The sequence below is a fragment of the Phaethon lepturus genome, unplaced genomic scaffold (genome assembly GCF_000687285.1).
Source record: "Phaethon lepturus isolate BGI_N335 unplaced genomic scaffold, ASM68728v1 scaffold16472, whole genome shotgun sequence".
NCBI classification, from domain to species: domain Eukaryota; kingdom Metazoa; phylum Chordata; class Aves; order Phaethontiformes; family Phaethontidae; genus Phaethon; species Phaethon lepturus.
Window position 1 is genome coordinate 14,558 of NW_010521376.1, and position 15,067 is coordinate 29,624.

At 41.7% G+C, this 15,067-nt stretch overlaps 1 protein-coding gene across 1 annotated transcript in view; it reads right to left on the reverse strand.

Annotated features, from left to right (window-relative positions):
* Nucleotides 1–15,067, reverse strand: part of CCDC148 (coiled-coil domain containing 148) — a gene marked incomplete at its 5' end in the record, with an annotated part of 56,187 nt that overhangs the window by 10,376 nt on the left and 30,744 nt on the right. Inside the window, 2 exons of the mRNA XM_010281504.1 lie at nucleotides 956–1,074; nucleotides 9,343–9,483. Coding sequence (XP_010279806.1) covers nucleotides 956–1,074; nucleotides 9,343–9,483 — 260 coding nt within the window. The remainder of the gene's footprint in view (nucleotides 1–955; nucleotides 1,075–9,342; nucleotides 9,484–15,067) is intronic.

The following is a 15,067-nucleotide window of genomic DNA, read 5'->3' on the forward strand; positions in this document are numbered from 1 at the left end:
CTTTCCTGACTGGTTCTGCTGAAAACTCAGTAATTCAAGTATGTGCGTTTCTTTTGCTATGAGTGAAAATCATTGCAATATGTTTAAGGAAAGATAGAGATTTGTAGCATAAGGATACAGACATTTAAATTTAGCTGTGAGCAATGTATCATAACAAAATAAGATCGAAGTAGTGTTTCCCACTGAATGCTTAAGACCAAGTTTAATATTCTAATGCCAATGGTACTTTAACCCTACTTTAATCACATTTCTGGTCCACGCAATTTGGTGGTTCCCTCTGTGTAAAAAAGTAAGCCTGTGATTTGAGAGCAATTACAATCAGAGTACATACAGGTTGTTTTATGCTCTTCTGTGACAGAGGAATCCCTCTATGAAATCAATTAGATCTTCAACAGGTCATTAAAGGCCACAATCTGCAATGAAGGCTTGGCAAGGATTCAAATGTTAACAGGCTGAAGTCGTAAAATACACCAAACAGGTGAAGAGCATATACAACTAGATGCGCAGTTTAAGATCCTGTAAAAGAATAATCAATATCTTTGAGGCTGTTAAGTGCTTAATGTGCTCCTCTTGCTTGCCTCTTAAACAAACCAAACCTGATTATAAATAATTTTGTGAAGTGGGAATGTAGAAGGTCTTATTACCCAGCTACAATTAAAAAATCATGAAGGGAGCTGGTTTTAATGTTTGTACCCTATCATGACTACAACAGTTTAGCACTTACAAAGGTCTAAAACTTTGATGGATATGAATTAATTCAAACTAACAAATAAGTTGATTCCAGGGTACAATCACGATGCAACCGTGGTGTATAGACTGGGGTAACTGCCAAACAGGAAGAAAAGAAATTACTTATCTCAATTTACTCTAATTTAGAAAGTTGGGAGATAAAAGCAAATTAGCTTATAAGAAGTTCCTATTGATACTATAGGTATTTGCATTTAATTTCTTTTACCTTTCTCTGTCTTTAACTGCTTGTTCAGCCATTAATTTTCTTAATTCCTCCAGACGTTGTAGATCTTTCTCTTCTTGTTCTTGCCACTTGAGCTGTTTCTCAGCCCAGTACTTTTTCACCTAGAGTTTGAACAAACACAGTAAACAAAATAACAATCATTCACAAGCCAAGGTAGTGAGAACAAATAAAGTAAGAAAAGCATTAAGTTAAAGAAAAACCAATTTTGATCTTTTTAGAGTAAGATTTATGTTTTAGAACTGTATGGGCTAACAAAATATTTACTAGGTTAAGTGCCCTAAGAGGGTGGGGAGCCCTCAACAGAAATAGTAAAATCAGACTGCTGATGCTAATTTGAATATAATTTTCAATTGCAAACTAAAGACTGCTACTTTCATTTGGCCCTTGCTTTCCAACTCTGCCATCAAAACCTTAAGCTATGCTGCTCAAAGGAGTGAATGATCCTTGAGTTGAAAGGTCCTAAGTTAGCTCAAATGGCTGGATCCACGCCAGTCCAGTTCATTTTGGCTGAGGTGGAGAGCCTGCTGAGGAACAGGAAGAAGCATATGGGTGGTCTTCATGTAAATATGAAGCTTTTCTGGAGCTGAGTAAGAAAGGCAGGCCTCAAGCAAGACAGTGAAACCTGAGCAGGAAAGCTTCTCTGGGAAGATGAGGTTTTTTAGATGAAAATGAGGAATTCAGATTTAAAGTAAATACTGCTGAAGTGAAACTCTGAATTCTTCATTTTAATAAATTCTATCAGATACAGCTCTGAAAACCAGGGCAGTTCTTCAAAGACAACTGGTGGAACTTGCAGCAAGCTTGTAATTCCCACCTTGCCATGACATATGTTACAAATCATAGAATCATTTAGATTGGAAAAGACCCTTAAGATCATCGAGTCCAGTCGTAAACCTAACACTGCCAAGTCCACCACTAAACCATGTTCCTAAGCACCACGTCTACATGTCTTCTAAACACCTCCAGGGATGGTGACTCAAGCAGTGACCCTGAGCAGCCTGTTCCAATGCTTGACAATCCTTTCAGTGAAGAAATTTTTCCTCATATCCAATGTAAACCTCCCCTGGCGCAACTTGAGGCCATTTCCTCTTGTTCTGTCGCTGGTTACTTGGGAGACGAGACCAACCCCCACCTCACCACAACCCCCTTGCAGGTAGTTGCAGAGAGCGATGAGGGCTCCCCTCAGCCTCCTCTTCTCCAGACTGAACACCCCCAGTTCCCTCAGCCGCTCCTCATCAGACTTGTGCTCCAGACCCCTCCCCAGCTCCGTTGCCCTTCTCTGGACACGCTCCAGCACCTCAACATCCTTCTTGGAGTGAGGGGCCCAACACTGAACACAGGATTCAAGATGCGGCCTCACCAGTGTCAAGTACGGGGGCACGATCCCTGCCTGGCTCCTGCTGGCCACACTATTTGTGACACAGGCCAGGAGGCTCTTGGCCTTCTTGGCCACCTGGGCACACTGCCGGCTCATGTTGAGATGGCTCTCAACCAACACTTTAATGCTACCTTAAGAAGGAAACTGCTGTGGTGGTACACTTCCCAAAGTTTCGAATGGTGACTTGAGCTAACCTCACGAGCCACCAACCAGCTCAGAAAGCTGACAGAGCAAGTTTTCTGACACAGGAACAAGAATCACCTTCATCATTGAAGTGCTGACTTCAAATTTTTTTTAATACAATTTTCAAGAACATCTGAATTACACTGAAGTTCAGGAGCGTAACTCTGGCACTCGCATTCCTAAGCGAGTGTTAGGTGAACCCATTCAGGTACTGCTCACGAACGCTGAGGCCACTACAACACAGGGTTCGGGGGGATCTCAGGAGGTCGTCTAACCCACGCAGTACGCTCAGCATCAGTAAAACCGTTCCCATCTAGGTAAGACATCGCTGAAATACAAATGTATTTACTTTGCTTCTGAGGTAACTATTTCTACTAATTTTCACCAAGTCCCAGCTGCCATGGCTGGATACCCAGCAGGGCTGCTCCTAGTAAGCAGTCAGTTAGGTATAAAGGACAAGTGCTGTGGCCGGCTGCCAGGTCAGCGGCGAGCACAGCACAGACAACTCTTCGGCCCTTTCATTTTTCAGCGACGGTTACAAGCAGCTGTCACTGTGGCAGAGACAGGCCTCCCTCACTTCAGACACCTGGTAGGGGCACAGAACTTCAAATGCCTTTCCTGTAACAGAAAAAAGCCGTTCTGCTTGCAGAGCAAAATGCAGGGAACGTCCTCCTGCAAATCTGGCTCCGCAACCCAAGAGCAGCGTTTCCTGATGGTGCTACAGGCAAGCGAGGGCCCGTGGCTGACGCCAGGCCGGGCTTTCGGGCACCAGTGGCCGCAGGCTGTGTTAAAGCTGACGCTGGCACGCAGCAGCTTTCACAAAGGCCCAGAAACCATCCTCTGGGGAATAGAAACCGCGGAGTGCCACGACCGGCGCGGCCAGACGAGCACTACACCCCGAATTCGAGTGCCGCTGGCCAAGAGGGCACCTGAACCCCTCCTGTGACGCGTCCGCTCCGTGCACAGCAGCAGCCGAAAGGCAAATCAAATGTCTCTGGTGTCGGGACGCGGTACAAAAAGAATAGGAAAAAACAGAAAATACGTTTATAGTCCCACATGCAGTTCTGATCCCTCCCTCTTTGAAAGGAACCTTTTCAGATGGAAAGAGCAGAGAAACAGGAGTGATCGAAGGTTCCTACAAGTTTTGACACAGGCACTGAAGGAACAGGATGGGGCTATTCAAATAGAGAAGCGACAATTTATGAGGGATTTGATAAGAAGCTCACAGATTCCCAAATGTCACGGAGAGGCCGGCTGGAGAGCAATCTGCCTCTCCAACATGAGAAGTAGGAGGCTTCAGCTGACTCTGGCCAGCGCCAGATTCGGAGCCCCGCGGAGCCAGCGCGCCATGCCGTGGGCGGAAGGCCGGCGGAGCTCCTTGCTGACGGCCGCAGGAAGTTCACACTGCTTCGGGAAAGAGCGGGCCCCTGCCCGGAGAGAGCCCCTGCGGAGGGGTCACTACGCTGCCAAACCACAGCAGCAGCAGGAACAGCTGGGGACGAGGAAGGTGGCGGGAGGGAGGGAAACTGTCGTAGGTGTTGCCTCCATTGTTATGGCCGCTGCTGGCGACAACGCCAGGGCTGAGCGGGTGCCGGCCGGTGCCAGCACAGCCCTCCTCCCCACCGCCCGCGGGAGCTCCGCTGCCGACGGCAAAAGGCAGTGCTAGGGGCTAGGGCTGACTTCAGCTCAGGCCTCGGTGAAACCAGGCAGGCGGCGGAAGGTTCACAGCGACCCAAAGGGTATGCAGACCAGGACTGTTAACACGGGGTAGAAAAAACAAAGAGAAGGAGAAGACACACAAAATCAGTAAGCGTTTTTAATAAGCACTAATAAACAAATTATATTTTAGGACAAAAGCCCTTTAGTTTACCTAATTTCAGCAACTAATTTTGAGGAAGGGTTTAGACATAGGAACCTGTGTATGAACCTAAGTTCAGAGGCAGAGGAACGTATTCAGGGCGCTGCACTCCTCCATACTATGTTAATAACGTAGAACAGTTCAGCCTGCGTCAGGTGACTGGATGTGACCATAATTCCTCAACTCAGCCTATGAAAGGCATCAGTTATGCTCTCTGGCAACATGATGCTCCAGCCATTTCTTGTGTCTTTTTGCCCGTGGAAAACCCCAGCACACCTCGGTGCAAGACCTCCAGTAATTCCTGACCTTGCTGTCTCTTGCCCTAACTGCAGTTAAGCTGACCTAGCCTGCCTGTTCCGGTTATTAACACGTAATAATAACACAACTCACATACCACGTCATCTCCAATAGGTATCATATATTCTCTCTTCTGCATTATACTAAGTACTTCTCTATCCCCCCAGGAAGAGTTAGGATGACCTGGTAGATCTACAATGGTTAGCACTATTGCAATTTCTCTTTGTTGTACTTCTCACTGTTTCATTTCCACTTTTTGTTTTTCCATTCCACGTGCAGGTACCAGAAGAGAAAGACAAGCTGCGAGAGAGAAATAATGATATACTGCCAAATCAGAAACCAAAAGACTAGCCAGAAAATGGCATGGTGCTTCATACCCTCTCATGCCTTAGACCTAACAGACTTCTTGGCAATTGCTATAACAAATAGAAAGAGAAGAGCTACAAAATTAACTAAAAATTATTGCTTCCAGCAAAACAAAGATAGTGTTTACCTTCAAAATCAAGACTGAATTTTTGAAAAGACTGTTTATGATGACAGAAGCATATGACAATGCTGCCACTTGTAATTCACTAACAAAACAGCGTTATGTTTCTAAAATTTAAAATACAGCTGGAAAAATAGAGAACAGAAGCTTTAGGAAAAAAAACAAAAATCTGAGAAAATATTAAGAATTTAAATAATCTAAGAAAATGTTTATTATAAAATTAATTATAAAAGCAACTGAAATGATACCTCAATAATCTGTTTGATTTTACAACTAAATGCATAAAGCTCCTGTGAAAGTCCGAGATCTTATCCTACCTCCCAAAGTACAGGTAATTTCCTACAATGAACTTCACCTACGGAATCATCTCACATAGGAAAAGATCTCCTGAACTGTATAGAACTTAAGCCTCTTTTGGAGATTTCAGTTGAAATGGCAGTCAAATTATTACCCTCTTTATATGATTGACTTTGTGCAGAAAGATCTTTAACTACCATAATTCAGAATAAAACAGGTCTTCCAAAGAGTGCTAATATTTCAGAATTCCCAACCTATAAGCCAATCATTTCTTTATATAGGCCATTTTTGCACATGAAGAACGTGAAAACAAGGATGGCTAGAACCATATTTCTTATAATGTTTTTATTTAATATTGTTTGGAATACTTACGTTTATGAAATAAAACTCTCTTTTGCAATTATTCGCCTCCTGTATTCCACATTGCCTGAAAGCTTTACCATAAACTCTAATTAGGGGCCAGTGGAGATTTCTGAAATTCCATATTTGAATATATAGGACAAAATCTGATCTGCAATCCCACGGAGCAAACGTAGCATTGGTATTTAAGATTTAATGTCATTTTACCCATTCTCGGGTTTCGAAGTACTTGACATACCCTGCCTAGGTCACAAGTTAGGCAGAGTGCGGGCATTTCTTTTACACCGATCACAGATCTCTTACATATTCTTCTTGCATGCCACAGCACATTCACCAGGAAAGCATCTGCAGTGTAAGGTTAGCTGCCCTTTTTAAGGTAAGGTGTAATATACTCAAATGAGACATATGACTGCTGACCTCAAACAGCTGCTATTCCATCTGTGCACAGGCAGGCCTGTTCTATAGAGACATTACACATAGGCCATAGAAAAGTGGAAAGTTTGCACAACCGAAATATTTACAGATAAACTGAGCATTGCTGGTGGTTAGGTCAACACAGCCTTACCAAGTCTCTTCCCTTCCTTGTGGTTTCAGAGCCACCTGCCACTATAAACGTGGTGCGAGTAAAGACAAAAAAGTAGAACAAGCTGTAACAAAAAGAAAAGTAGCAGCGAAGTTTGTCATAACCTAAGCAGCAAACCATCATTAAATACGGGCTGCCCCTCTCTCTGTACCTCTGTTTCCAGTGCTGGTGGAGAAACCACAAAATCTCACAATCACGCGCTCCAACTGAGGCAATTTACGCATTATCCGTACCAGTCAACATTTCATCACATCTCACCCTGAATACTCTTACAGAGAAGATGAATGCAGACACCAAATGTAGTTGTTCTGTCTTAATTTGTTATTTTATAACTTTAAATCCAGCATATAAGAACAGTAACAACATATCAGCCAAGAACAAATACCAGGAAACATACGTCAGTAGGAAAAAAAAAAAAAATCAATCAGATATACAATAAAGTTTTCTTACACAATGCACATACACATAATCTTGAAAAATTCCCTTGTGTCTTTTTATATAGGTTTATATCTAAAAAGTTCACTAACAATATCTACAATAAGCCAATTAAAGGTTAAGGTAAAATCAAAACTGATTTAAACTGAGCCGAGATTCCTCTGAAAGTGCATGGTTTGCAAACACATAAATATGGCTTGCTTAACTTTTGAACCTGAAATGACAGTCTCAAATATTAGAGATAAATCTAAGGATAAATAAAACAAATTAAAATAAGGATAAAATGGTGAGTTAGCTGGTCGGACCTCATAACTGAGCAGGAGATTGGACTAGAGACCTCTTGAGGTCCCTTCCAGTCTGAACTTTTCTGATTCCTATGAAAAGTGACAGTACTCTGTATATTTTTAAGGAAAGAGAAACACCTCTTGAAACTGACTTTTGGACAATTAGTTGCAATTTTGCTAACTATGTGATTTAGCATAGTTTAACAGAAAGATTGTGCTCTGCCAAGAATGTGTATTTCATCTTCAAGATAAATTGCAGAAAAAGAATAAAATCAGGTGACCAATGTTAGTAGAGACTTCTTCAGCTAGAGAAGAAACTGGAAACATGCAGTATGCAAACGCAGCCATGACCAAGAAGAAAAAACTCACAAATAACATAAAACCCATTTGAAATTAGGCAGCTTTTCAAATGTCGGCTCTGCGGACTTGCAGCAATGACAAATAATGAGGAGATAACCGTCTCTACCTGGAGACAAGAAGGCTTCAGCAGCTTCAGCTTCTTTTCTCCAGGTAGCACTTTCAGTCGAGTGCTTCTTTGCAGAGTTGTTAATATAAACAAATTCAACGGATATGCAAACTACCACCAGGAATACAGTAAGCCACAAGAGCTCCTGCTCTTGCCTGTTTGACATGGCATGAAGACATTTCTTTGGACAAAGCAAGAAGAAAATATGACTTGATGATCCTGAAGGTCCTTTGCAACCTAGTGATTCTGTGATTTGAGTGCTACAAAAATAGACAGGTAGAATAGGGCTTCATTTCCATTGTTCTGCTAAGGCAGCCAGTTTCACCCACCTACAAGCCATTTATTTTGCTCTGCTATAATTTCTTTTCTGCTTTTACTAAGTGTTGTAAATTGTTTTAGTAACAACTTAATCAAATAGCTGTAAGTATGGATAGTTTTGTGTTTGGGGTTTTTTTTTTTTTGCCTGCAAGGCGTATCACTGCAATAGACACCTCTACCAACATGAGAATCCTTCGAATTCTCGGGCATCTAACTGGCCATGTAGTCTCATCAGTAAACATTTGCTCCCAGTAAGATGTGTTACATAGAAATGTGGCAAATAAATACAGACAAGAAGGCAACAATTTAAAGAGAAAACATGATAGCATATGTAAAGATTTTGTTTTCTTCCTTTATTTGCACAAGATTTCTGCAGTGTGACACATACTGATGTCACTAAATCCTTCATATGCATCATGAAAATACTATATTTGGAACAGTTTAGCCTTATATTCTTAACTCTGCTTCTAACTGGCATGCTATAAGAGCACAGCTTTTAGTGACCCTTCTTGCAAACATGTTAGCATGAGTAGTCTCATAAGAGTAAAAAAGTCTATTTACTCATCAGCATTGGAAAGACAAAGCAATAAGAATCCATTAAATTCTCTGACTTATTTGTTCCAGAAGTAATTATGCAGTCTTAACAAACATGCTACAGGTGAGTTGGACTCTAAGCACAATAGATTCCAGTGTAAAAAATAATCAGAAAAAGAAGGTCAAGTTCTAATAAAACAACATCCTGGATTTTGGCCTTACCATTTAATAAAAAGGTCAACACAAATACATATGTGACAGCTTGATTTTCTAAAAGCATTACATTCACTATAGTGGATTTCTGATTTTCTATTAAGTTGAAGGTTAGACTTACGCATTAAAGCCATTTGCCAAGTAGTCACCACATAAGTACTCAGAATAATGTAACAAAGACTTCTGATATCCTGGAACGGTTAATATTACCATCGTGCTTCAGGCCCACTTCCAAGGTCCTTGTGCTGCAAGTGCAGTGCGCTATCTTGCAGACAATATACTGTAAGGCTCGTTTGCTGCATTGCAGCATACTTAACTGCAGCATTGGAAGCTTTCATAGTCTTTGCCACGTCGCTAAAAAGCACAAATCCGTCAGAGTTAGAAATGCAGTAGTGCCTCTGTGCTGATGTTTTGTGACATGGAGATAGTCACATACACTTATGCGTGTATGCCTTTTTTTTTTTTTTTTGAAACGTAATGAAGTAACATAACTGGTGTGTAAGAGCAGGCAGCTGTAAAGCTAAAATGGACAGTAGCAAGACTCGACTAACTGTTTGCTCATCTCTATACTAATACTTCATACTTTACAAGAATACAAGGTAGTGAGATCAGTTAAAGATTTTAAAGGCAATTGTACACATTAACATATGCAAAAACGTATAAAAGTTTCTCATACTTTCTCTTTCTCCTGAGCTCTCCGAATCATTTCCTGTTCTTTCTGTAGCCTTTCTTCCTCATCTTTCTTTTCTCTTCTTCTGGCAGCTACAGCAGCTTCTAGTTTAGCAGCCTCTTCCTGCTGTGCTTTCCACTGTAGAACCTGGAAGAAACGGTTGAAAAGACAGTCTCACAGCAGACTTGTGTAATGCTGCGATCCCGCCAGACTGACTGGGAAGGAAACCCATGTAATCCCTTTACAAACTAAGATTTATAATCTTATCAGCAATACGTAATCGTTTAGTAGGCACCACCTTTCCACATGTTAATGTGCAATTCACAGCTGACTGGCATAATACGCAATAAAACCACATATGAAAAGATTTTCGGCAAAATGGCCAAACCCATCTTGGTAACATCAGATCTTAAATCCCCCTTGAGTGCTTAGACTTTCAGCAAGACATAAACTTCTTAAGGACTCCATGAAGGAACGGAGACCAATGCTAACAGACCAGCGTCCGCTCGCACCCTTCAGCTCAGGCGTTTCTGTAACACCACTTTGCTTCCAACCAGTGGAAATTTCTCTGTGGAAATAACAGACTCCAGCAACAGAGACTTCACTTTTGCCAGCTTTCAAACCGCACAAAATTAGCCTAGGATCCCTGCCTCCCGTTCAGGGGTTGTGACTGCTGCCCATAATGGCCGTGTATACCTGACATCCCACTCTTCCGCGGGAAGAGAGACGCCAGCTGCGCTCCGCCGCCGCAGCCTCCCGCTCGGCTGGATGAGCGTGTGCAGCAGCGCGGCAGGGACCAGCTCCACGGCACCTCTCGTTACAGGGCCCGCACGCTCAACAAAACGTGTCGGGGACGGGACGGATCACTTAGCTCAACCTGCCAGAAATCCACTCTTGACATACCGCGCTGGTTAAACAAGACAAGACGTCCTCAGTAACTGGTATCGGGTAGTGACTTGTTTTCCGTGCCCCGAGCAGACTGCTCTCAGGCAGCGTGGGTCCCCGATTCACCCTGGTGGCGACGCGAGCAGTTCTGTGCTCATCTGTGTCACTCTGCTTTCAGCAATGTCTCCTTTTTGTTGGCTTGCCAGCTCTTTTTGAAGTGGATTTGTCAAGTGCTAACAGAACTCTGTATTCCTCAAAGGAACAAGCATTTCAGCCATTTTTCATCTGGTTTTCTGTACTACAGTAAATACTTTAATACCAAGATATTAAAATACTTTTATTTTTCCACCTTTACTGTGTTTTGCTAGCTGTGTGCACGGACTCTGTTAATTCTTCTGTTCTGTGCTTGTGAAAGACTTTTGTTCAGAAACCCAGCGTTCCCTGTGGTCCGAGGTTCTCAGTGAGTTGCATCTCTGAGTGATGCCTTGTTTGCCCCGCTTCTCTGCTTAAATAACAATTATATTTTGTTCTTTGCAAAGTGTCCCAATAGACTAAACACTGCTGTGAATTTTCACATAGTACAGACAAAGTAATAACGTTAAAATAACATCAAGTTTTACAGTGGTTGTAAAATTAAACTCTCTTTGTTAAAAGATGTAAAGAGAGCTTGTTAAACAGATACTCTGCCTGCCATGAATGTCATCTGTATACAGACTAACCAACAGTTACTTCTGCCTCCTGCAACCTGAGTTTGTCTTTAAAAGTTCAATGCAATTTGCTGCCATACCCAAGCCTAAGCATTAATTGCTGTGTTTTCAGGTTTTAATAAAACACTACTGAGTTTTGGGATTCTGCAAGCAACTTCCATTTACACTGTTATTCTCTCAGAGCACATACAGCTTTTCCCAACTTCAACTCCATCCCCAAAGTTAATAATTATAATTTAGCTGACCATTAAACTCTTTTTAACCTCTTCCATTTTTGTAACTAATTCTCAGTGGAGGCCTGTTCATAACTGAAATCTCCTTTCTAGGGGGAAAAAAAAACCTAGTAGGAAACAGTTTCACCAATTAGATGTTTTACAGGAAGAGAGCAAAGGCCCGAGTCAAAAATTATCCTTGTGACTAAGAAAATATAGGCAGCTAGAAGAAAAAAAGGAACAAGATCCTGAAAACCCAAACCTCTCTACTTTCCTCACTCTCCACCTTGTTTGAACAATTCTACTCATTATTTTGTGGGGCAGTGGGGTAGAAACAGGGATACGTTTGTCTGTGCCAGCAAGTATTAATGGCACTGAATGAATGTCAAAAAACGCAGTGGGATGGTTTGCAAGGAGGGAACATAACCATGTGCACATGGAAACTGCAGTGGGACATGGATGCTTGAGAATGTGCAAGAGGGGTCAATTAGGATATGTACACGCAAACTGCGCTTGTCCATATGTATTTGAGTGCGCAGTACAGTCATGACAGACAGCACAGAAACTGCTATTTTTCTTTTAGTTGTTATTACGACATTATTTCAAACTGGAATTTAAACTTGTACAGTATGGAAAGAAAAAATTTAAAAATGTTACTGCAGTGTTCCTTAGCACAGGTGTTAGTCTTCATCATGATCTTTCTCCTCCAAATTTTGAAAATGTTCCTTTCACAGGATCTCACAGAAATAATAATAAATAATACATTATTAATAATAATAATAAAAATAAAGAAACATCATTAATGGAAGACATGTTTGGTAGAGCTTCTTTGACCATGGTAAAACTATCCTAAAAAGAAAAAAGCACCCTCCAAAGCAGCCCCTTATCCCCCCCGCCATCCTTTAACCTGCCAGTCAGAGGTATGCTAAGTTTCTATAAGAACTGGGGAGCACACTGAGCACTTGTGGGACACACAGAAGACCTGTTCTCCCCCCGTCCCCAATTTTCTGTTAATTAGAAGTGACACATTAACATAAATAACCCTCAGACATAAGTCCTGTAATATAAATAGCTCTAAGCATCTGCATTAAATAATTTCATTTTTTCAGAAAAGACAACTAAATATGACTGGTCCCACTTGAATATATACTGCATATGAATCATTTACATTAATTTCATCAGAACAGGCTATTAAAAGAAGTACTGGGGCAAAAATTTTTGCTAAGTTGTAGGTTTCCCCCCCAGTAATATCATGCTTTTGGTCATCTCAAATACATTAATGAATTCAAGCAGTACGTTCCAAATAGTTTCCAAATTTTTATTTAATGACTTGATTAATCAAGAGTGCCATATCACAGCATAAATGCCTTGAGCCCTCTTACCCAGGCTGTGGGAAATCCACATTCAATTCTTTACTCTGCAAAAAGGAATATGAAGCCACCTTTATGGTTACAAATATTCCAGGTCGCAGACAACAGAATCAGAGCAGCTGAGGTGGGAAGGGACCTCTCAAGACCATCTAGGCCACCCCCACTCAAGCAGGGTCGGCTACAGCTGGTTACCTAGGAGCGTGATGAATCGAGGTTTAAGTATCTCCAATGGGTGGGGGCTCAACCTCTCTGGACAACATGTTCTAGCGTTCATCCCCCCTCTCAGCAGAAGAGTGATGGATGGGATGGAATTTCAAGTGTTTCAGTTTGTGCCCGTTGCTTCTTGTCCTGTCACCGGGCACCTCTGAGAAGCACCTGGCTCCGTCCTCTTTGCAGCCTCCCTTCAGGTGTTTATCTGCATTGGCAAGACGGCCCTGAGCCTCCTGGTCTCGGGGCTGAACAGTCCCAGCTCTCTCTGCCTTTCCTCATAGGAGAGGTGCTCCAGACCCTTCATCTTAATGGCCCTTCACTGGACTTGCTCCAGTAAGAAAGAACTAATGGAATACTTTTTGAGACAGGGACCTGTATCCAGCTGTCCTCAAAGTTAAAAAGAACATCCTCATTTCTAGACTAGCTTGAACCGGGGTCTTCTCATTCCCTGACACCATTGCCGTTCCACTTGAAAATCACCAAGAAGCAGAAAAGCGTCTCTCTTCCGGTGTCCAGACGTTCAACTTGGGAATATCTTCTCTGCTGTCCACTGTCTTTTCTTTAATGTCAAAGAATTACTCTGGTGTAGGGAGGAACATGTTTTCTCTATAGTTTAGTCCTCACATCATTCTCCCATGCTCAGTTCTGTGTCTCAAGTCTTTCTCTATCATATCATCTGAGATCTTATTTCCTTAAGTTTGTTCATAAGTTAAAAACATCAAGTTGACAAGCAGATGCTGTAAGATATAAGCAAGTTCCAAGAAAAAGAATCAGGTGTTTAGCTATGCAGTTAGGCATGACAGAAATGCATTTTCTTGAGGAATGTGCAAAGCAAGGATTCTTGTGATGTAGTTTAGCGTAGGGGCACTAGAAAAAGCCAGGAAAGAAGCAGGTAAGAGGATCTAACTTTCTTGGGAGAGCTGTTTGAACTCTCCCAAGTTCTGAAGAGAGACACTGAAGGTGAGGAACAGCCAAGTATAAGGAGTAAGATGTATTCTGACCTTTATTTCAGGGTTTTCTATGGTTAGTTCTGACTGGTAACAAATTCAGCACTAGACGGGATCTAAACAGCATGTTTAGCTTGGCAGGAATGTGAATGGATAAATGAGGACTTCAGCAAAAAATTGCCACGTGGCAGAGGTTTATTAGATGGATCCTACAGAGGAAGCCAGCGGGTCTGGGCCCGTCTCCTGCAGAGGGAATGACAAACTGATTGGTTCCAAGCCATAGGAGAATAAGAATGCCACCAAGCAGGCAAAGAAATCCATAGCAGCTCCGCACGCTAAAGCGAGCAAGTTCCAAGGGAAGCATCAGCAGAAGAATGTGTATCACTTATGATAACAGCCAACTACAATTTCAAACCATCCATCTAAACAGCAATATGGAACAATAATAAACACCGAATGAGGATTACGTGAGACGGCCATACTAGCAGCTAAGAGACTTCTAGGGGGAAGGAGTCAATTTTCTTAAGACCCTATTTTCTGGAGCTTAGCTGTAATGCCTGAATGAAACCTCCCCCACACCGTGAAACTTGTAACACAAGGTCTTTGTCTAAATAGAAATTTTTATTTGGCAATTTTGACAGCAGTTTGCTCATGCATTTTAGCAGTTTAAGAATCTAAAATAAAACGCTAAATTGTTTCAGTTGCCCTTCACTTGCTACGCTAATAAACTTTAAAAGGAATGTTCTGAAAATGAATGTGGAAGAACAGGCAATCATTTCTACCACAATTTTAAACAGACTGAAGCAAAAACATATACATGAAGCTTTAAAACCTAACAACAAAAAATGAATGAAATCTGCTGAAAGTCTACTCAGATTGGAGTTAGAATAAACTGCCGAAGCATTCAAAAGAACTTTAAACTCGTATAATAACATCACCGAGATTTTCTGAACTGAAATGAGGTAACAGTCAAACTATGTAACAAAACAATTGCTTTTTTTAAGCCCGTGTTTCCAAACTCTCTTCAGTAATGAGATACATGCCAATGTAAGTGGGCTCATGACACGATGCAGCTTCAGCTTCATCCAAGTTTGAGAACCCTCTGATCCTTTACTGGTCTTCTCTAGATATTAGTTTACCTCTTAGCCAGGGATCTTTTTTAGTTGTTTGATTGCAGCCATTAGTTAGCATGGCGAGTCTGTTAAACTGGTCTCAATAAAAGCTGCAGTTAACTGATATTTCAGGGGAAATACTGACTGGAAATGGATGTTGAGAATAGAATTGGCCCAGCAGGGAGTCTGTCAAGACAACAACTGATTGAAGGACAGCAAACAATAAAGCAGTAAGCAGATACAGGTACTAATTAGTCTAAAATCATCTCAAGTCTCCTTATTCATTCA